The 20,920-nt window shown below is 46.6% G+C and overlaps 1 protein-coding gene across 21 annotated transcripts in view; it reads left to right on the top strand.

Moving 5' to 3' along the window:
• CELF1 (CUGBP Elav-like family member 1) overlaps positions 1–20,811 on the top strand; it is a 66,303-nt gene extending 45,492 nt beyond the window's left edge. For 8 of the 21 annotated variants that reach the window (XM_055547102.1, XM_055547104.1, XM_055547100.1 and 5 more), the window contains 13 exons: positions 72–259; positions 1,759–1,841; positions 2,367–2,415; positions 4,489–4,623; positions 5,175–5,254; positions 5,810–5,971; positions 8,370–8,445; positions 9,868–9,996; positions 10,371–10,526; positions 11,186–11,371; positions 13,877–14,020; positions 14,477–14,643; positions 14,732–20,811. In XM_055547102.1, the coding sequence (XP_055403077.1) occupies positions 72–259; positions 1,759–1,841; positions 2,367–2,415; positions 4,489–4,623; positions 5,175–5,254; positions 5,810–5,971; positions 8,370–8,445; positions 9,868–9,996; positions 10,371–10,526; positions 11,186–11,371; positions 13,877–14,020; positions 14,477–14,604 (1,516 nt within the window). In that variant the 3' untranslated portion in view covers positions 14,605–14,643; positions 14,732–20,811. The remainder of the gene's footprint in view (positions 1–71; positions 260–1,758; positions 1,842–2,366; positions 2,416–4,488; positions 4,624–5,174; positions 5,255–5,809; positions 5,972–8,369; positions 8,446–9,867; positions 9,997–10,370; positions 10,527–11,185; positions 11,372–13,876; positions 14,021–14,476; positions 14,644–14,731) is intronic. The other 13 variants (XM_055547099.1, XM_055547098.1, XM_055547095.1 and 10 more) reach the window with 13 other exon arrangements.
• The last annotated feature ends 109 nt before the right edge of the window (positions 20,812–20,920 follow it).

The raw sequence follows: 20,920 nt of genomic DNA, 5'->3' as shown, positions 1-20,920 counted from the left end.
GAGACTTTTAAAGAAAAGAAGTTTCTCTTAGAAATAACAGGAATACATAATAGAAGTTTTATTTTACGCAGCTCAAAGAAAATGAACGGCACCCTGGACCACCCAGATCAACCGGATCTTGATGCTATCAAGATGTTTGTGGGCCAGGTTCCAAGGACCTGGTCTGAGAAGGATTTGAGGGAACTGTTTGAACAGTATGGTGCTGTCTATGAAATCAATGTCCTAAGGGATAGGAGCCAAAACCCTCCACAGAGCAAAGGTAAGGAAGGGCTTTGAATTTATGTGTATTTGCAGTCAGGCGCATGCTCAGTCTCATTGCCAGAATGCTCTTGTGGTCATGGCCGGGGTGTTGGGGGCGGGGATATGACTGTCTTTTTGTTGCAGCTATATCTCCCAGTCCAAACATGTTTAATGGCTTAAAAATAAAATAAAATCCTCATGAGTGACATCATGAGGATAATTTGCAAGTTGGATCTTGGGCAGTCATTTTCAAGATCTGTAACAGACTCATGTGAGTGTCTCATTTGATCTTGGTAGTGGAATGACAGAAATAAAGTTGAAGTAAACCAACCACGTAGGTTGTTTTTTAGTATTTTAGCTAGGGTAAGTGAAAAGAGAAAGACTGTCCAGGTACTCGTGGGTTTTTGTTGGTGTTACAGAGGCCTTCTGGGATGGCTTAGCAACTAGGAGGGGCTTGTTTATAGATCACCTGTTTGTTATAGCCTACAAAATGAACAGGGGAAGGAAGGCAAGCTGCCTCCAGAAATACCCAGCAGAGGAGAGGGTTTATAGGACTGATAGTAGATGAGGTGTTAGCTTTGCCCCTAGACACATGCAGATATACACTTGTTTTCCCAAATAACCCATTTCAGAGTAATTTTCTATGGAAGCTGTTCTATATTACAGATGTAAGCACACATGATTCTCATGCTTGAAACCAGCTTAATAGCAAAGGGTCTAGAGCCGAGGAATTATTTTCTCTTTGTGACATAGTTAACCAAAGTAAAAGGTATTATAGTTTCTGAAAATGACTGTCAATGTAATATACAGTAATTTAAAATCTTAATTGCAGGGTGATTTTAAAAGAAATCTATATCATATCTTACGGGACTGCAGGCCTAAGATTTACAAAACATACTTATGCCCTCCAATCCCCAGTAAAGATACAGAGCAGAGAGTCTCAAGATCTCAGTCAAGTGCTGTTGGACACGTAATTATATTTGATGAGAACCAAGAGTCCAAGAAATAGATACTAAGAGATCCTTGCTCTTAAGTCATTTTATAATTTAATAAGTGATGATTATGTTTAAGGCATATGGTAGAAATTGGCTGCAGTGTAAGGCTTGGTCTGAGAAAGCAAGAGTTGTAGACCACAAGCTGTAAGAGGACACGGCTGAGTCTTCCTGCCCAGCGCACCGCCTGGTGCTGCGTGGAGGGCGGGTTGAATGGCGTGATTCTGTGACCTTGGTAAGGACGGCCTTCTTTCCAGAGAAGTTATAGGAGCAGCTAAAGAAGAATAAAACCAGGTGACGATAGCAGTAAAGAAAATGGTAGAAAAATCTCTCTCTCTTTTTTTTTTCCCCTTCCTTGTTAGATTTTCTCTTTCTCCCTCCCTCCCCCCTCCCCACCCACCCACCCATTTGAATAAACCCAGCCCTGGTTTTTGACTTTCAATGTATCCCTGGAGGAGGGAGTGCTCTCAGAAATCATCTGCTTTCAAAGGGCTGGTTTGGTTTCATTGAGTATTGTTTATTGCAGGGTGCTGTTTTGTTACATTTTACACCCGAAAAGCTGCATTAGAAGCTCAGAACGCTCTTCACAACATGAAGGTCCTCCCAGGGGTAAGGAACTCCTACTAGTAAGTGGAACCGTGGTGGCTTTGACGCCTGGAACACACCTGTGGGGGGAAGGGGGTGACTGCCACAGGAATTGATGCAAAGGAGGAATAAAGGGAATGTTTCAAAGAAGATAGAGTGAAAGTAATTCTCAGCCAAGAGAATCTTGACTTGTTGACTCACATTCTATTTTGAGATTCTGTTGAGAGATAATGAGGCAGGCGTGAGTTCAGAGACAGTTCTTCCTTTGCTTGGTGCGTTGGGTCTCAGTTGGTTGCGTCACTACAGCGTATGGACTGGTTGTGGCGCATGGGGTTAGTTGCTCCAAGGCATGTGGGATCTTAGTTCCCTGATCAGCAGTCGAACCCATGTCCCCTGCATTGCAAGGTGGATTCTTAGCCGCTGGATCACCAGCGCAGTCCCCAGAGCCACCTCTTAGAGCTCAGTTGTAGTGTTTGCTTTGGAGTCCTCATTTATGTTTCTGAGTGCCTTCAGTGTGTGATCGTAACAGTCACGTGTCTTCCGTTGTAGATGCATCATCCTATACAGATGAAGCCTGCCGACAGCGAGAAGAACAACGGTAAGCAAGCACGTGAGCGGCCTTCCCCTTACACGATTTCTGCTGGTGTAGTTGCTGTTCTCATGGCATTTGGATTGTATTGTGCACTAATTAATCTTCTGTTGAGGTATAATTGACATATATTGTGTTAGTTTCCGTTGCACAGCGTGATGGTTCAGTGTTTGTATGTATTGTGAAATGACACTGCAGTAAGTCTAGTTATCTGTCACCATACATAGTTACCAAAACTATTCTTCTTGTGATGAGAACTTTAAAGATCTACTTTCTTGACAACATTGAAACGTGCAATGCAGTAAACTGTAGTCACATACATCCTCATGACTTATTTTAAAACTGGAAGTTTATGTATAATAAGCTTATCAATACTTCTTGGCCTCCTTTCCCCGTTTTGCCTCCTCATTTCCCTTGCCCCTGACAAGCACCAGTCTGTTCTCCATGAGCTCCGTTGTTTTTTTTGTTTGAAATATTCATATTTAAATGAGAGCAATACAGTATTTATCTTTCTGTGACTTAATTCACTTAACAGAATGCCTTCACGGTCCATTCATGTTGTCACATATGTCCAGATTTCATTTTTCATGGCTGAAGAATAATCATGTGTGTATAAAATACCCCTTTTTATGTATCCCTTCATCTGTGGATGGATACTTAGGTTGCTTCTATACCTTTGCTGGATAAGCATGGTGTACATAGATCTTTTCAAGTAAGTGTTTCCGTGTTCATCAGGTAAATACCCAGGAGTGGAGTCTCTGGGTGATATGCTAGCACGAATTTTAATTTTCTGAAAAATTGCTGTACTGTTTTGCACAGTGGCTGTACCATATAGATCCTGCCAGCAGTGCACGAGGGTTCCCTTTTCTCCACATCCTCACCAACACTTGTTCTTTTTTGTCTTTTTGATAATAACCATTCTAACATATGAGATAATACCTTGTTGTGGTTTTGATTTCCCTTTCCCTGATGATTAGCGATACTGAGCATCTTTTATGTTTCTGTTGACCCTGCACTGGAAGTATGGAATCTTAACCACTGGACCACCAGGGAATCTGCCCATTTTTAAATCAAGTTGTTTTTCTTTTACTGTTGAGTTCTTTAAGTTCTTTATACATTTTACATATTAACTCCTTATCAGATACATGATTTGCAAATACTTTCTCCTCTTCAGTAGGTTGCCTCTTCGTTGATGGCTTTTTGTTTGTTTTTTGCTGTGCAAAAAAGCTTTTTCATTTGATGTAACACCACTTGATTTTTTTTTTTTTTTTTGCTTTTGTTGCTTTGCTTTTGGTGTCAAATCCAAAAAAAACCATTGCCAAGACTCATGTAAAGGAGTTTACCAAGCCCAACTCACCTAGGAGTTTCATGGTTTCAGTTAATCTATTACTTACTCAGAATTAATGTATTTTTAGTTAAGTTTTGTGTCTGGTGGAAGATAGTGATTCAGTGCTATAAGTAATCTGTCATCTGAATTGTTCTTTAAATAAGCACGGTAAATGGATGAGATAGAGTTGACAGGGAAACATTACAAGAACATCTGAGAGTGAACTGGAATGCCTTTGATCTGCATAGTTTCTTATCAACCAGAGTAAGGAGGGGAACTGAAGGAATTCCCTCCCTAAAAAATTAGGAAGAAAAGCTTAGTCCTCAAGAAAATAACCAAAATATGAAAGTGGACAGTTACATTCACTGAATGTGTGTTCTGCTTCTTTTGTCATTATCAGTTAAGTGAGAAAACTCATCCTTTGGTCCAACAGCATTGCTAGTGAGAGCAGACTTTGCTAAGTACGAGGCAGGATGCTGAGCACTTGGTATTTAATACCTACAGCAGCCTCTGAGGTAAACTGAGTTTGCTCTATTAATCACACGAGGAAACAGGCACAGAATGGTTAAGTAACTTTCATAAGATCCTGAAGCTACTATATTTCATCTAAGTGCTCCCAATTATGATTTATAAGAGTAGGTGCTAAATTATGAAACAAAATGCATCTTAAAGTCAGTGCAGTAGGCTGGAAGGCACAGTGCTCTGCCGCGCCGCCCCTTGCAGTAACAGCGAAGCATTTGTGTTCACTCTCTCAGCAGTGGAAGACAGGAAGCTGTTTATCGGTATGATATCCAAGAAGTGCACTGAAAATGACATCCGAGTCATGTTCTCTTCGTTTGGACAGATTGAAGAATGCCGGATACTGAGGGGACCTGATGGGTTGAGCCGAGGTGGGTACACTTTTAACTTTTAAAAGTACCTTTAGCACCTTTAAAAGTACTCATCTTAAATTTGGAGTTCTTTTTAATTGGATCAGTGGAAACCAGTGATCTCCAGCCACCATGAATGATACTGCCAAGATGGAGAGGGTTGAGTATGGTGTTGTATTTCTAGGTCCCGTCATGATTCCTGTCAATTGATCCCAATTCCCCCAAGGAATCTGCATTCTGCACTTAAGTGTCGTGCATTAAAATTCTGTTTCTGTCCTTGGAGAGATTCTATGCCAAAGTGGAAACACGCCTTTCATGAGAGAAACTAGAGAATGTGATTCCTCCTTTATCTCTCAAGCACTTTCTCTCCTAATTGTGCTTCCCTGATTTCTCCTGATGCGTGTTTCGCCTTGTTGTAATACACCATCTTCCCCACTAGATCATGAACTCCTAAAGGCAGAATCACGTCTGTACTGTTAGCATGCCACTTGGGCACATAGAAGGTGCCCAGTAAGTGTCGGTCAGATAAATCATGAAACGAATGGATGAGCTATTGACTCTTCTCTCACCAGGTTGTGCATTTGTGACTTTTACAACAAGAGCCATGGCACAGACAGCTATCAAGGCAATGCACCAAGCACAGACCATGGAGGTAGGGGGCAGATGAACGAAAGGGAAGGTTCCTTAGCATGAGAGTGCTAGGACCATTGAGCGCCAAAGCCCGGTAGTGTGCATAGCGTTGATTGCCCTGAAAGTTGCTGTGTGCTAAGTCACTTTAGTCGTGCCCGACACTTTGCAACCCCATGGACTGTAGCCCACCAGGCTTCTCTGTCCATGGGATTCTCCAGCCAAGAATACTGGAGTGGGGTGCTGTTTCTTCCTCCAGGGGATCTTCCCAACCCAGGGATTGAACCCGGGTGTCTCAGTTCTCCTGCATTGGCAGGTGGCTTCTTTACCACTAATTGCCACCTGGGAAGCCCTAAAAGTTAAGCAAGCCAAACATCTGAAACACTGGTGCTTTCTTTAAAATTAGCATTTTGCAACTAGTTAACCCTTTTAAATTACCTTTTGCCACTTGTTTGCCTATTAAAGAGGAGAATCATTTGGCACTGAATAAAATGAGAATGCAGCCTATGCGGCACTGGAAAGTAGGGTTTCCCTTCACCAGAATCAGGAATTTGACCCTTTGATTTTGGTGTTTTCGTAGGGTTGCTCCTCCCCCATGGTGGTAAAATTTGCTGATACACAGAAGGACAAAGAACAGAAAAGAATGGCCCAGCAGCTCCAGCAGCAGATGCAGCAAATCAGCGCAGCCTCTGTGTGGGGAAACCTTGCTGGTCTAAATACTCTCGGACCCCAGTATTTAGCAGTGAGTCTTTGTGGTTTGCTTTCTGCAGGCTGTGCAAGCTCCCAGCTGTTTCTTCTGCTGTCCCTAGCTAACATATATAATAGCACTCACAACTTTTAGCATATCCAAGTTTTACATAAAAATTCAGGCAACACTATATTCTTTGTCACGTTAGCCTTGTGTGCACTGGCTCGCTCGCTCTCGTCACACATCTTTGGCTATATCTTGAGCTTCTGCTCCAATTAGAGTGAAATACTAATTTCCTAAAACAAAGATTTAGAAACATGTGTCCCTGCCCCCAAGAAAAAAAATTCCTGCAGAATTCTTAGCTACCAAGTATCTTTCTCCATCTCTTTCTCTAGTAGATGTAGAGACCATCAATAAAATCCTTCCTGAGCCTTCCATGAAGAGTATGACAGTGGATTTTCCCATTGGTGGGAGAGGTCAAGAGATTAACATGGACATTATTAAATGAGTATTACAGGTGTCTATTTGAGTTCACTAAATAGTAAATAGATTTCCTTTAATTTGAATTCTGTCTTGTCGAATTTGAGTCATATAATCCAAAAGCAGGCTCTAATTTGTTACATTTATTAGGTCTGCAGTATATATTACAGAGGATTATCACTGCTTTAACCCTCAAAAGAATCACAGACGGCACAAGACACTTAAAACTGTCTCATCTTTGAGTCAGAAAGAACAAGTCGTCTGTGAAGCTACCAAAGAAGGAGAACAAGTGGTGAAAGCACTAGATGAGTATGGACAGTCTAAAGACACACAGAAGTGCAGTCATCCCTTCCTCCTCCTTTAAGTATTGTTTTACGTGAAACAGAAGAAAGGCAGTGGTTTCTGCCCTCGGTGCCAGGTTTTGGCTAATTTGATGCCCTCTGGTTTCCATGTTTCTAAAATATTAGAAGAAATCCAGGTTTATCCTTGCTGGTATTTCTCTGAAATCAGAAAGCCTAGATGGTTGTTCTATTTCTGCAGATTAAATTGTTCCTTGGTGCTAGAACATTGCTTGTAAGTTGAGAAAATTCGGAGATTTTAGTCTTCTGCCAGAATGATAATGCTTTGAAAATTATCTCCATGACGTGTGCTTGCTTTTCTTAGAGAGTTTGGAGCCTTCTTTTAGGGAAGACTCACCTTTTTGTTGTATTGCCATATCTAGCAGGCACATGATGGTATATGTTGAGAGCTGTGGCCTCTTTGTTTCAGTTAAACATGATCCCCGCGCTCAGAGCTGGTCTCATTTAGGGAGGAAGTAAAGTGCCAGGTAGTATGTACAGTCCCTAGTTGGGCCTGAGCTCATTGGCCAGGATATTTAAGGAGACAGACAGAAAGACGTGTGAGAGCTGATGGGCCGCGTAAGTGATAGCACGCGTCGTTGGTTAGGGTGCACTAGAATGTGTCAGCTTGAAACTAGAGCAGTAGTTCTTAATCTTCCAGGCTGTGGAGCCCTTTGAGAAGCTGATAAAATTCTACGTGTGTACATTTTTTCATTCTACTTCTGGAAGTTTGTGAACTTCCATGAAATGCCTGTAGACTAGAGACATTCATGATGACAGAGGAGCCAGGTCAGATGTTTCTAGGAATGGATAACAGACTGAACAAAGGATCCAGAAACAAGAATACCATCCATTCAATGATTGGGTTTGAATGGAACAAAAGGTTTCAGCAGGTTGCTTAGATCAAGGTTGCAGTTTGCTAGGTACAGGGTAAGGCTGTGGAGATTCATAGCTTATGGATAGGTCCTTTCATTTTATTTGTTATGGAACACTCATTGAAAGAGAATGTTCTATGGATGAATGCAGACTGAGCCATCATTTGGTCATCTGCAACGGTGAGATGAATGGGGCTAGATGAATGCGTAGTATTCTCATCACGACAAGGTTGATCTAGTCACAAGTTCATCATGGGTGGTAAAGGATACTCCAAGAAAGAGCCTGAAATGGTCCCGTTTGGTATTTTAAGTAGTCGGCTAAAGTAGAAATTAGGTCTCCAGATGGAAACAGCTTATAAAATAAGGTGTGTGGACCTGACCACGGAGGATTTGGGAGAGAAATTGGACACAGCAGTCACTCGTCTGCAGACACTCCTGAAGTGGGCTGCATGGCTGCCTGAGCTGAGCTCAGTTCTCCCCTCCCCCTGTCCTCTGCTGCTGTGCTGTGTTGCCAGGGACTCGGGCCTGGCTTAGGACTCGGCTGACATAGCTGGCCTCTGGGCCAGGGCTTTAGCTGTGTTGTGCTGTCCTGTGCTGTCGTAAGCCTCGTGTTTTTGTTGTGTTGGCTTGGGTTCTTGTCTTCGACTTTCTTCTCTCTGGGGGCCTCTGCACTCTCGCTTTGCTGTGCTGTAGAGTTATCCCAGATGCAGAACCAGCCCTCACTCTCACTCTTGTTCTGTTTTTTGGTGTAATGTCTAGCTTTATTTGCAGCTCCTTCAGCAGACTGCCTCCTCTGGGAACCTCAACACCCTGAGCAGCCTCCACCCGATGGGAGGTAAGTGTTTCACTGGTGCGGAGGAGCGGCAGCAGCCAAGCCAACAGACGCAGCTAACGGTAGTCTTGAGAGTTTTCTACTGTTTGTGCAGGAAAAAAAAAAAAATTCCCACTCATTATATAAACCTGACATAAGATGAACATCCTGGGATTCATACCTCCTCTCTCGAAGGTGGCTCGTTTAGTTACTGATGTCATATTGCTCTGCAGTTGTCTGCTCCCCACCCCTTTAAGTCTCTAGTAAGAAGAGCTGTTAGTACCTGCAGACTGTCTGCAGCCACTTTGATAAGGATAAAATTGCAGGAATTATTTCCACAATAAAGTGACTTTTCCAGTGATTCTCAGAAGAAAAGTCTAAGATGGCTTCTGTGTGTGTGGCTTGCCCTGCAGCTGCTAGAACCTCGGAAGTTAGTGTCTGATACATGTTATTCCTTAGGTAATTACTGTTTTTGGTGTTAACACACACCAGAAACTTAATTGACAGATGCCCGAGTTGTTAACAAAGACAGCTCCACAGACAAACCTGAGGCAGGGACAGGGCCGCTCCAGGGCCGCCCAGCCCCGCCCCTCCGGCAGTGGGGTACAGCTAGTCAGGTGCATCTGAGGAAGGGCTCCTCCTAGGCGAGGTGCAGCGTGCCACTGGGGAAGTCTGATGGATTCATTTTTTGTCCCAGGGACTCAAAGGTTGCTGTGTTTTCAGAAAGTTGCCAGATTGTAAATCTGTGCTGTAGCCTCTGTATTCTCATTAATTCTCCACCCTACCCATCTGCCTTTCCATTATCTAGTGAATCGTTTGCCACACGTCATTGGTGCAGCTCAGATTTTTTGCTCTCCTTTTGCCAGTGTTGCTAGGTTCCACTTGGAGGTCTTCTCCTCAGAGTTTGTTTTCTCGTTTTTCTGATGATGAGCCTGCTGTTCAGGGGGTGGTTTTTTCTTTGTTCTCTCTGCTGTTGCAGTTTTCACGTGTCATCCCACCATGGTCGTCTGGGTCTCTGCTACATTTTCTACTTGGTTCGCCTCCATTGCAGAGAACAGATCCCCTGTAAAGCATCGGTGAAGGCTCAGATACAGATTGATTCTCTGCCTCGGGCCATTGTTCTCTTCAGTCTGCCTGTCTCCATGGTAGACCACAGAATCCACCCCTTTTTTTCTGATTTCCTAATTGCCCATCCATTTATTAATGCTCACTCACTTGGGCTAGCCTGCTATTGTATTAGACATGTCTTATCTGAGGAAGTGTCAAGTTTCTTAATGAGTTGAATGGTATCTGAGTCTTTTTGGAGCTCTGTAGTATTGCCTGTAAGGCTTATACCTAGAACAGTTCCACTTTGGGATGAGCCTTCTGCCAGTCTGCACGGTCATTGCCAGAGTGGATATAGGGCACTCTTACCTGCTGGCTGATCGCTTGCTTTGGATGTTGCAGGGTTAAATGCAATGCAGTTACAGAACCTGGCTGCACTGGCTGCTGCGGCTAGTGCAGCTCAGAACACCCCAAGTGGCACCAGTGCTCTCACCACGTCCAGCAGTCCCCTCAGCGTACTCACCAGTTCAGGTAAGCGTGTGGTAGGGGCTTGGGGGCCCCTGTGGGCCTTGGGCAGAATCCCACGTGAGGATTCTGTCATTCTGGAGAATGGTTAACACCCATTTCCAAAGGGGTCAGATGATGAACAGTACAGTCTCAGATGGCGTCTCCTGAATTAAGAGAGCTCTCATGGTCTTCAGTTTGTTGTAATTGTCACTTCTGTGTCCTGCAAGAACGTGTTGTTAACACAATCATTCACTGGGGCGAGCGAGGGTGGGGGACTTGGTAACCGAAAGCCTCCCCATAAAGAGAATGAAGAGTTGAGTGACACAGCTTGGGCTTTGGCTCCTGTTGACACAGGAAGGCAAGTTTTGGTTTGAGTTTAACTGGTGGGTGTCTGACAGCAGGGTCCTCACCAAGCTCCAGCAGCAGCAGCTCCGTCAACCCCATCGCCTCCCTTGGAGCCCTGCAGACATTAGCTGGAGCAACAGCAGGCCTCAACGTCAGCTCTTTGGCAGGTGAGGGCCAGTCCCTGGAAGTCCTCCAGTCAGTCTGTGCAGGTAGCACATTTTAAACTACTCTGGTAGGGACACTTAGAGAGAATGATGGGGGTGGCCCGGTGAAGTTAGAAATGACCGTGGGATTTTGAGTCAGACCTGACCCTGTCCGTTAACTATCTGTACCTTAAGACCACCTTTTTAAGGGCATTTTCTCGTCTGTGAAGTGGGACTAGAGTTCTCTGAGGATGGTCAAGTTAAATGAGAATGCAGTGAAGTGCCGAGCACATCACTTGGTACAGCGTCTGACACGTAGTACACGCTCAGTAAACATTAGTGGCTATCTTGATGATAGGATTTGCCCACATCTATCATACAGCGTGTGCACTCGTTTTAGTCCCCCGTCCTGGGGCTGTTGTTTTACCGCATTCCAGTTCTAAGGAGAAAATGGCAGCAAATCCAGAAAAGTGGGGCAGGTCACGTGTCAGTGGTATTGCTTCTTGCGCAGGTTGGAGGATGAGCTGCCTCTGGGTGTGGCCGTTTAAAATGTCCCTGTTAGCCATGGGCCCTGGTGACTGTCCTAAAACCTGACCCATCAGATGGCTGTTCCTTCTCAGGGAGAAGCTAAGGAGGAGATGACAGGGTGTACTTTGGGTTTTGTTTTCGCATCAGTTGAGTCTTCCCATTTGTCGCTCCTCCTCCCCCACCCCACCCCCACCCAGGGATGGCTGCGTTAAATGGTGGCCTGGGCAGCAGCGGCCTTTCCAACGGCACAGGGAGCACCATGGAGGCCCTCACACAGGCCTACTCGGGGATCCAGCAGTACGCTGCCGCGGCGCTCCCCACCCTGTACAACCAGAACCTGCTGACACAGCAGAGTATCGGTGCTGCTGGGAGCCAGAAGGAAGGTGAGTGCGGGGAGACTGGAGTCGGGGCAGGGTGGGCACACCCTCTGCGCCAGCGCTGAAAGGCAGGCAAAGCCCTGGAGAGCCGTTCAGGTGGTGAGGCCAGCCCTGCTCTTTGGCGTTGTCAAGGGTAGACTGAGAAACTGGTCTGCACTGGAATGTGTTCTGGCTGTGGCTCGTCTCAGAACCTCTGTACGCCTTCCCCGAGTGGGGCTGCAGCTTTAAGGTGAAGAAGCATACTGGCCTCCCTGTGTCTGATACCATTTGGCAGTCTGTTTTGGAGAGGAAGTCTTCCTTCTTAGAAGTCTGCTAGGGGATGTCTTCTGTCTGGGCGTCCCCTTTGACTCTGTCACTTGGCCTTTTCCTCACTGTCTCATCTGTGCTTTTCCTTATTGAGGAAAAACCGAGGGACGCTGAGACAGTACAGCCTGTGGGCCGATGCGGGGGGCAGGGTGTGCTTTGACACAAACGGTATTAAATTCAGGAGAGGCTTTCTGAGCAGAAATAGGCCTAAAGTGGTTTGTTTGAGTAGAAAATCCTGCCGACATCTCTGTGCTCTTATTTGACGAGTTTTCATAGCCAGGAGCTGGCAAGATCTAAGCGTTTATGTAGGAAAAGACAGGCATCCTCTCTTGCTTTAGCCCCAAGGAGCCCCGGTGCAGCGCGCCCTCCCCTGCTCTGAGCTGGACATTTACTACCTGCCCTGGGCTGTGTTGACAGGGAGCTCTTGGAGCCCTGGAGACAGACGGTGAGCAGAAGCGTGAGGTGTTCCCGTGGTGCTCTGAAGAATGACGCACAGGAAAGCGGAGTAGAGAGTGCCAGGAAGATAGCGTTTTACATAGAGAGAGGTTTCTCCAAACTGACGTTTAAGTGCAGACCTTAGGGAAGGAAGGAGCGAGCAATGTGTGTATCTCAAGGAAGAAGAGGAATGGGGCAGAGGGGCAGCAAGTGCAGAGACCATGAGGCAGCGTGTGCCGTAGGATCTGACGACAGCAGGGAGGCCGGGGCGGCTGGAGGCTGGCTGGACTGCCGTTGTAGTAAAACTCTTCTTTGAATATGTGGTGCATATATGTAACAGGCTGTTACCCAGCCATTAAAGAGAATGAAGTAGTGCCATTTGCAGCAACATGGATGGACCCTAGAGATCATCATGCCAAGTGAAGTAAGACAGAGAAAGATAAATATGATATTGTTTACATGTGGCGTCTTTAAAAAATGCTGCAAATGAACTTATTTACAAAACAGGAGGAGTCACAGATGTAGAAAACAAACATGTTTACAAGGGGGGAAAATGGTGAGGAGGGGTACATAGGGAGATTGGGATTGACATATACACACTGAGATACATACACAGACTAGTAAGGACCATTGTGTAGCACAGGAGCTCTGCTCAGTGCTCTGATGACCTGTATGGGAAAAGAATCTAAAAAAGAGTGGATATATGTGTGTATATATGTAACTGATTTACTTAGCTGCACAGCAGAAACTAACACCACGTTGTAAATCAATTATACTCCAGTAAAAATACTTTTTAAAGCTTTTCTTTAGTTGGGAAGTCCTTGAGTTGAAGAGGAAAACATACTCTGTTTTTGAGCTTTGGTTATTTATCATATATAGTGAAAGTCATTCAGTCGTGTCCAGCTCTTTGCAACCCCATGGACGATACAGTCCATGGAATTCTTCAGGCCAGAATACTGGAGTGGGTAGTCTTTCCCTTCTCTAGGGGATCTTCCCAATCCAAGGATCGAACCCAGGTCTCCCGCATTGCAGGCAGATTTTTTACCAGCTGAGTCACAAGGGAAGCCCGAGAATACTGGAGTGGGTAGCCTATCCCTTCTCCAGCAGATCTTCCAACCGAGGAATCGAATCGGGGTCTCCTGCATTGCAAGCAGATTCTTTACCAACTGAGCTATCAGGGAAGCCCGATTATTTATCATAGGCATGTATTTAAAAAAATACATTTTTACTGAGGCACAATTTACTTATGGTAAAATTCACCCTTTGGTGAATATAGCTCTGTGAGCTCTGACGAGCACATGTAGTCACGTTCCTGCCACCATAGATGTAGAATATTTCCATGACCCCTAGAAATTCCCTCATGTCTCTCTGTAGTCGGTCCCTGCCCCACCTGCCTCTGGCAACTACTGACCTCTTTGCTGGCCCTCTAGTTTCTAGGTACTCTTTTGAAATCCATTTTACTTACAATCTTTTTCTACTGGTTTTTTTTGCTCCAAATGCAAATCTGCCTGCTACTGTCCCAGCATGCCATCCTTCCACAGGGTCAAATTCTGCCCTCTGTCGGTGGAACAGGAAAGAGGGCAGGAACCTGTTTCAGTGATTGCCCTTCAGCTCCCTGCTTTGTGTTTGGAGAATCCTTTTAGTTCCCCAGACACATTTCTGTGTTTTGGGGATGCTGAGAGTTTCAACATGGGTTGAAATGGGACTCAGTTGGTGCGGGGGACAGCGTGCTTGACCCTGATGCCGTTTCAGTCAGTGGGAATCTTGCAGGTCCAGAAGGAGCCAACCTGTTCATCTACCACCTGCCCCAGGAGTTCGGAGACCAGGACCTGCTGCAGATGTTTATGCCCTTTGGGAATGTCGTGTCTGCCAAGGTTTTTATAGACAAGCAGACAAACCTGAGCAAGTGTTTCGGTATGTTGGTGTTTCTTCTGGTGTGGGGAGGGTTCAGTGTTTTTACCAGTGAGCGAGAAAGAGGGGGGCTGAGAGCAGGAAGAGCTGAGTTTGACTTTGCGTACCTTTAGTTTAACTTTGCTTTGAGTAGATTACATTACCTCGTTTTGAGCCTCAGTTTATTTTTTCATTTCTCTGGTGGGAATGGTGATTTGTACCCACACTGTCGCTCCAGAGGTAAAAATAATGTATGGAAAATGGCTTGGCCAAAAAATACTTTAGGATACCATGTAGATGTCAGCTGGTACTGTTAGGAACCTGATTTGTTTCATGTGATGTAATTTCAAGAAGTCTTCTTCCTGCTGAGAAAAATTGAGATTTGAGACTCAGCTCATGTAAGGATTCTGTTGCATAAGGAGGACTGAGGCTGTCCTTGCCTCTTCACGCCTCTCACTGGGTTTCTGCTTGGACCCACAGGTTTTGTAAGTTACGACAATCCTGTCTCGGCTCAAGCTGCCATCCAGTCCATGAACGGCTTTCAGATCGGCATGAAGCGGCTTAAAGTGCAGCTCAAACGTTCGAAGAATGACAGCAAACCCTACTGAGCGTGCTCCCCTCTGAGACTGGAGTGAGAGGGTCTTCTGGTAAGTGGGGGAGGAGCACCCTTAATGATCCGAAGCCCTAAGGCTGTGTGTTGACAGCCCTGGACCCTGATCCCTGCCACTCTCGCAGGCACAGCTTGCCCTGAAGACTCAGCTACTGCCTTCTGTGGGAATTTCGCTTCGTACAGAGGACAAGTTTGTGCTTTGGTTTCCAGTGTTTTACTTTGGAGTTTAGGTGCCATATCCTGAGTTGTTTTTTTTTTTTTTTCTCCTTTATTTAAAAGTTTGCTGTGTTTGTAACCAGTGTGTGTTGAGAAGGACCAACATCAAACTGCCCTGGGGGAGGAGGGGAAATGGGGAAACATAAGAAGAGGATCAGAATTTGCCCCAAACTACCCCAAGAAAGAGGACGAAGTTAGACAAAAGTGGACCCCAGAATCTTCCTGAGCACGAGAGTGGGTGACGTGAGAACTGATACCCAAGAGCTTTCGGGGGGCAGAGCAGGTGGGGTTGGCTTTGGAGAGGGAGAGTGACTTGAAACCCGGCAGCCCTGGGAGCTGGAGGCTGAAACTCCTCTGTAGCCGCCTTCACTGGAAAGTCTGCATTCTTGCCAGCTATTTTTTTTAGATTCTCATCTAGGATTTCTGCCCCTCTTAGTCTCTGGAAATAATGCACCTATTAAATTAGCCTAACATGCAAAAAGTAGGGATTTGTCATCTGTTACCCAGCCAGCCATTGGTGTTGGATTGGCCCTTCCTTCCTGGCTGGTGGCTCTTAGGAGGAAGAAGCCAGGCAGAGAAGTCGTGTTTGGTTTATTTTAACACCAGACCGTTAGACCATGGCCCATGTCTACCAGGTCCCTTTAAAGCAGGCCTCTTGGGAAGACACTGTAGGGTTTCCTTTTTGGTAATTGACCACAGCAAGGAATGTCACTTCCATCCCCAGCCACAGTTTTCTCTTGAGGGTAGATCCAAGAGGGCTTATGGTATCTGGCAGAAGGGAGCACCTCTCCTGAGCAGAGCGATCAAAAGCTGTCGTGTTGGGGGAGGAGGAGCCTGCTTCTCAGTGTACCCGAATCCTAGGGTCCCTTTGAGCTGGTCCTGCATTTCCCGGCGGCCAGCACCCAGTACTTAAAAGGATTAAGCAATCCGCGGTTGCCTCCTTGGTTGAGAAGGCCCAGGCGTGGCGTCTGGATGGAGGCAGGCCCCTCTTCTGACCCCTCCAGCCCCGTGCTCTGCTCCTGGTGACAGAGGAGGCGGCAGGACGTTTACAGCCTCCGTGTGTGTTAGTGTTCATTTACCTCAGTGTCACCGCGTTCACTTCTGTCCTCGAGCTTACGGTCAGCTCCCTGCTGCCTCCCACAGGTCTCACTCTTGCCTGTGACCCACACAGCCTCCGGGCTCTGCCACTGCTCCAAGAAGCGCTGGTAGTGGGGAGGCCCCGGGAAGGACCTGCTGTCGGAAATGTGGCCCTGTTAGGATGTGACCTGTAGCCAAGGCCAGGGACCAAGTCCCTGGGCTCCTCAGCCTCACAGACGTCAGCCCTGCCCCCTAGCGGCAGAGGCAAGATCACAGGGATTGCTTTGCTGTCAGTCAGACTGGGACGCTCTCCTTGTCATGCTGTCCTCGGGCCTCGGACAAGCATTGACCGTCTTGCTGTTGTGCAGGTAGTTGGTGGTGGTGGATTATCCCACGGAAGCTGGGACAGCTGTTCCCTTCTCATAGTGATAACTTGGGTCTGTTGTCCTCTAAGAAACATGAAACATACTTCTTAAGCTGAACCACGTAAACTTGAATTTCGCGCACTGGGAGAAATGTGTCCTGTGTTTCAAGGATAAAACTGTTCCAAAGGCTTCCAGGGTCATGATGGGATTTTTTAAATAAATGCAAAAAATAAAAATAAAAAAGAAAAAAGAAAACAAAAAAAAGAAAAAAATGCTAGGTTGGGGAGGCGCTGTTCTGAATCCCAACCGGCTGGAACCAAGAATGTCGTTTCTATTTTTATAGAAGTTTTATACAGCTCCGGGGTGGAGAATATTTATTACCTAAATTATATCTCTGGAAAAGGCCAGGATTTTGTAGAATCCAGAATGTGATTGTTGTACACACAGGGTGCTGTGTATGATTGAAACTACTGACTTTCTGTGGCCGTCTGCAGCCCAGCTAATCTGCCCGAGGGGGAGGCGTTAACGCTGTGAATTGGCGGAGGAGAGAGCTGTGCTCCCCAGGTTGCTGCCGGTCTCACCTGTTCTGTCTTCCTCCTTGGCCCGAGTGGGGTTTTCCAAAGCCCGGAACTCCACTCTGCGCCCACCTTTGTCCCTTTCCCTCCCTCCTCCCCCGTTTCACTGTTATTTGCATACCTATTTGTCCTGGGCTCTGGGACCTCTTCACTATTGGCATGAAAGTTGAAGGTGTAATCAGTCTGCCTCTGATACCAGACCCCGAGGTTTCGTACCTGCTGTGGGTTCCCTCGGCTGCGCGCAGGCGCTTCTCTCTGTCGGTCTTGTCCCCGGCCCACGAATCCCACAGCAGCGCTGCCCTCGAGCACAGTTCTCTCCCCGGGCCAAAGATGGTGTTTTGGAGAAACTGCTCCCCCTACAAGTCTCACGGTGTGAAAGGGTTCAGCTCGGAGAGGGGAGACTCGCAGTCAAGTCTTAAGCGATCCTTTTCTGTTGTGTGGGGTTCTCACTTACGTAAGTGTGTTTTCTGCTGTAGTTCCATTTCTTCCTTGGGTTTCATCATGAAATTGATTTGCCTTGAATGCAGCCAGACACTGTCTCCTGGGTCCCACAGGGGTGGCCAGGGCCCTCCTGGAAGCTAAGAGCTTGGATTTCTGGCAACAGAGGGCCATCCCCATAGGAAGGGGGAGAAATTCTGGCCCTCTCCCCCAAAGAATTCCAGTCCCCTCGCCCCCAAGCCAGCAGCTCCAGCTGTCTCCCTGAGTCTCGACCAGGAGTGGCACTCAGGAGGCTGAGGCTCTGCCCCGCCCGAGAGCTGCTTTTTCCGATGCATTTGGGCGCTTCTGGGGAAATCCAAGCCTTAGGTCCCCTGTGTCTCTGGCAGTTGGATGTTTTCTTGGTGTCCTCCGTGTCCTTTTTGACTTCCCCGTGTCCGTTGTTAGCATGTGCGAGAGTCCCGTCACCGCCCAGCCTCCCTGCCCGCCGCCTCATTTCAGGGCTGCACACAGTGAGTGTCCTGTTCTCTCTCTCTCTGTTTGGATGTATTGCTCTGTGTAACTCAGTGGGTCTCCCTCTTTCTGGTTTGTTTTTTTTCTAGATTCCTGCCGTTTGTTCATCGTTGTGCCTAAAGCATGTCGATGTGGCGTCAAGTACATCGTCCAAATCCCTGTCTCTTCAGCTTCTCTGATGCTTGAACTCTCACCTTTGACCTTGTGTTGACCTTTGATGCTGATGTGTATTTTTATTATGTTTGTTTCTTTCTTTGTTTTTTCTTTTTTCTTTCCTTTTTTTTTTCTTTTGTGCTGCCAAATTGGTTTTGCTAGAACGACTGCTGAAGGGGAAATATTTAAACTTGCATTTGAATATAAAAAAATCTATTTTTCTAGAACTTCATAAGATAACCACTTGATTTTGTGATTCCAATTCTTTGTAATTGTCTTCAGAGCAGCCCTACTAGCACATACCGCGTGGTGTTTGTATTTCTGTGAACACACAGCCAGTCCGCTTCTAGGCTTTGTTTCTCGGTGTGTTTAGTTTTAAAGACAACTTTGGAGTAAACAATGAAATAAAAGATGTCACTAAAACCTTTGAGGCTCCTGAGCACATTTTGCTGATACAGTTTGTAGGGCTTGAGGAGACCGCATGTGTTCCTGTTTTTCTTTTTTCTGAGTTCTCAACTGCAGAAAACCCCTGAGCCCTTTTTCCTTTTTGACCACCGGCTGCAGCTTGGGCCCCAGGCAGTCCCCGCCGCCTGTGGCTCTGCCCTGGAGCCCCCTTGCGGGGAGTCTGCGGGGCCCCTGCCCCCAGCCCCGCTGTGCCCGCCCCCAGGCCTGTTCCTGCAGTCTCCACAGCAAAATGTGATGCTTCAAATTTTTTTTTTCTGTTTTTGTATTGTTTTTGTGTTTTTGTTTTGAATTTTTTCCTTTCCTACTAAGATTATGCCCAGAAAAACCGAGTTTGCATGTTTCCTGCTGTTTCTTCACACCTCCGTATATATCACCTTCACCTCTCTGTTTCCTATAGTTTGTGCAAAAACTGACCGATTTAAAAGGGTTTCAAAGAAGCTGTTTTAAATTGTTGTGGGGTTGATTTTTTTTTCTTTCCAAGGTTGTATTGTTTTGTTTTGAAGTGGCAACTTTCTCCTCTCTTGCCCTTAGAGCGTTTGCCTGTGCATTTAGACTGTCTCCTCACACGGCCTCCAGGCCTTGGGGGGTCTCCAGGGGCCGGCTGCTCTGCTCAGAGACGGGTGGGAAGGGGGTCCAGAGAGGCACAGGAGCAGAGAGAGCACCCCAAGAGTGGCTGTGGGCAGCAGGAGGCTGAGCGCGCTAGGGGCCCCAGGCATCCCTTGGCCCCAGAGGTGGAGAGTGCCCTGAGCCACTCCAGCGGGCCGTGCCTGCACCAGGCGCCAGTGCCCCTGCCCGCGCTGCTGTGCAGCCCCGGGCCCCGCCGCCCCACTCCGGCTCTTCACTGCAGCTCTGCTCTTGCTTAGCTGCTGGGGTGGGGGTCAGGGTGGTTTTTTGTGTTTATTTTTTTAAATTGGGTGAAGAGCCAAATAGCTACTGTCCCCGGGTGCCAGGCAAGCCCCGTTCCTTGGTTCCCTGAGGGGAGCCTGCCCCTCCTCTCTTGGGGCACCATCCAGCCTCAGGGTCTGCAGGGATTTGAGTGAGAAGGTGCATGGTGAAGGGCGAGGCCAGAGGAGACGTGAGGTCGCGGGGTGGGTCTGTGGAGGTCAGAGGTTGCAGGGGGCGGCGTTTGGGATAGCTTCCACCCAGGCCTGAGCGGCTGGTGGGCGAGCGAGCTGGGAAGTAGGGCTGTCCAGGGACGGGTGGAGAGGGGGAGCCGGGGGTGGGGCGGGGCGGGGAAGGTCAAAGCACTGTCCGAATCATCCTCGCTGCAGGTGATGAGGAAGGATCTCGGCAGCGTCTCTGCCCCGGGACCGGGCAGGCAGCCTAGTGTTAGCTCGGGGCACCCCTTACCCAGAGGAGAGGGTGGCCAGGTGGAGGCCCAGTGGATGGTAGGCTGCTTCATTTCTTCAGAGGGGTGAGTGGATGGAAGGAGGCCAGGAACCCCCAGCCTGAGCGAGACCGCCGCACACCCCACAGTCTGACTGCACAGAGCAGCCTCTGTGGGCAGAAGGCGCCAAGGCTCCCCTTCCTGTGTATTCAGAACCCATGTTTGCCAATATATTTTGCTTTCAATTCCAAGAGGAGCTCTGGGAAAACCTGTGGATAAAACCAAATGCCAAATGTTGGACGCTGTTTCCTTTTCCTTTTTCTCTCTCTGATTGTTTTAATTGTTTTGTGGTGGTTTTAATGGATTTGAGACCCTGGAGCGGCAGCTGCCTTTCTGATTTCCAGCTGCTTTTTGTGAATAATTTAAAAAGAAAAAAAAAAAGAAACTTTACATTTTGGAGACAAACCTGTGTGAGTTTTTTATTGGTACAAACGTTGTATTTAACACTAGGGGTTTTGTACAGTTTTTTGCCTTTTCTACTAGAAAACAATGTAAAGTGATTTCACAATGTGAAGAGAAAAAATTGCCACTATGACCAAACGCACAGTCTGTTCTGCAGCAACAACGGGATTCAATCAACTCAAAGTCGTGATTCAGCCGTAGAAATGCTTTTTCTTTACCTTGTTTGAGCTTTTCCTTTCTTTCCTGTTTTGATTTGCAAAAGAAAATGTCTTTTTTGTGTGAACTTGTGTTGTACTGTGTAGAAAATTATGGATTTTACTTTAATGGTTTAAAAAAAAAAAAAAAAAAAAGGCAAGAAGAGCCCCTGTCGCTTTTCTGACCTGATCACAGAGTTTGTGTAGTGGATTAAAAAAGAAAAAAAAAAAATTGTTACAAGTTTGGAGCAAGGGAGTATGTGTTTAAAAGGAAATCTTCCTTTTCTGTGTGTTTTTCCTTTTGTCCCAATGGGGAACCTAAATCTGTTTTAATTGCACAGACACACGGACAAAAAGTCATTTTGTATCTGCCAAGTGTGGTACCTTCCTTTGTTTATTTGCTATTAAATTGTTTGAGAAGAACTGCCGTTGTCTTCTGTGTTACTGATTGTTGGGGCGGGGGTGGCCTTCCTGAGGAAGGGGTAGGCACTCTAGTATGGTTTCACTTTGATGTACCTGTTAGTATCCAGTG

Source organism: Bubalus kerabau, chromosome 15 (genome assembly GCF_029407905.1).
Source record: "Bubalus kerabau isolate K-KA32 ecotype Philippines breed swamp buffalo chromosome 15, PCC_UOA_SB_1v2, whole genome shotgun sequence".
Lineage (NCBI taxonomy): Eukaryota > Metazoa > Chordata > Mammalia > Artiodactyla > Bovidae > Bubalus > Bubalus kerabau.
This window is presented reverse-complemented; position numbering and strand designations above follow the sequence as displayed.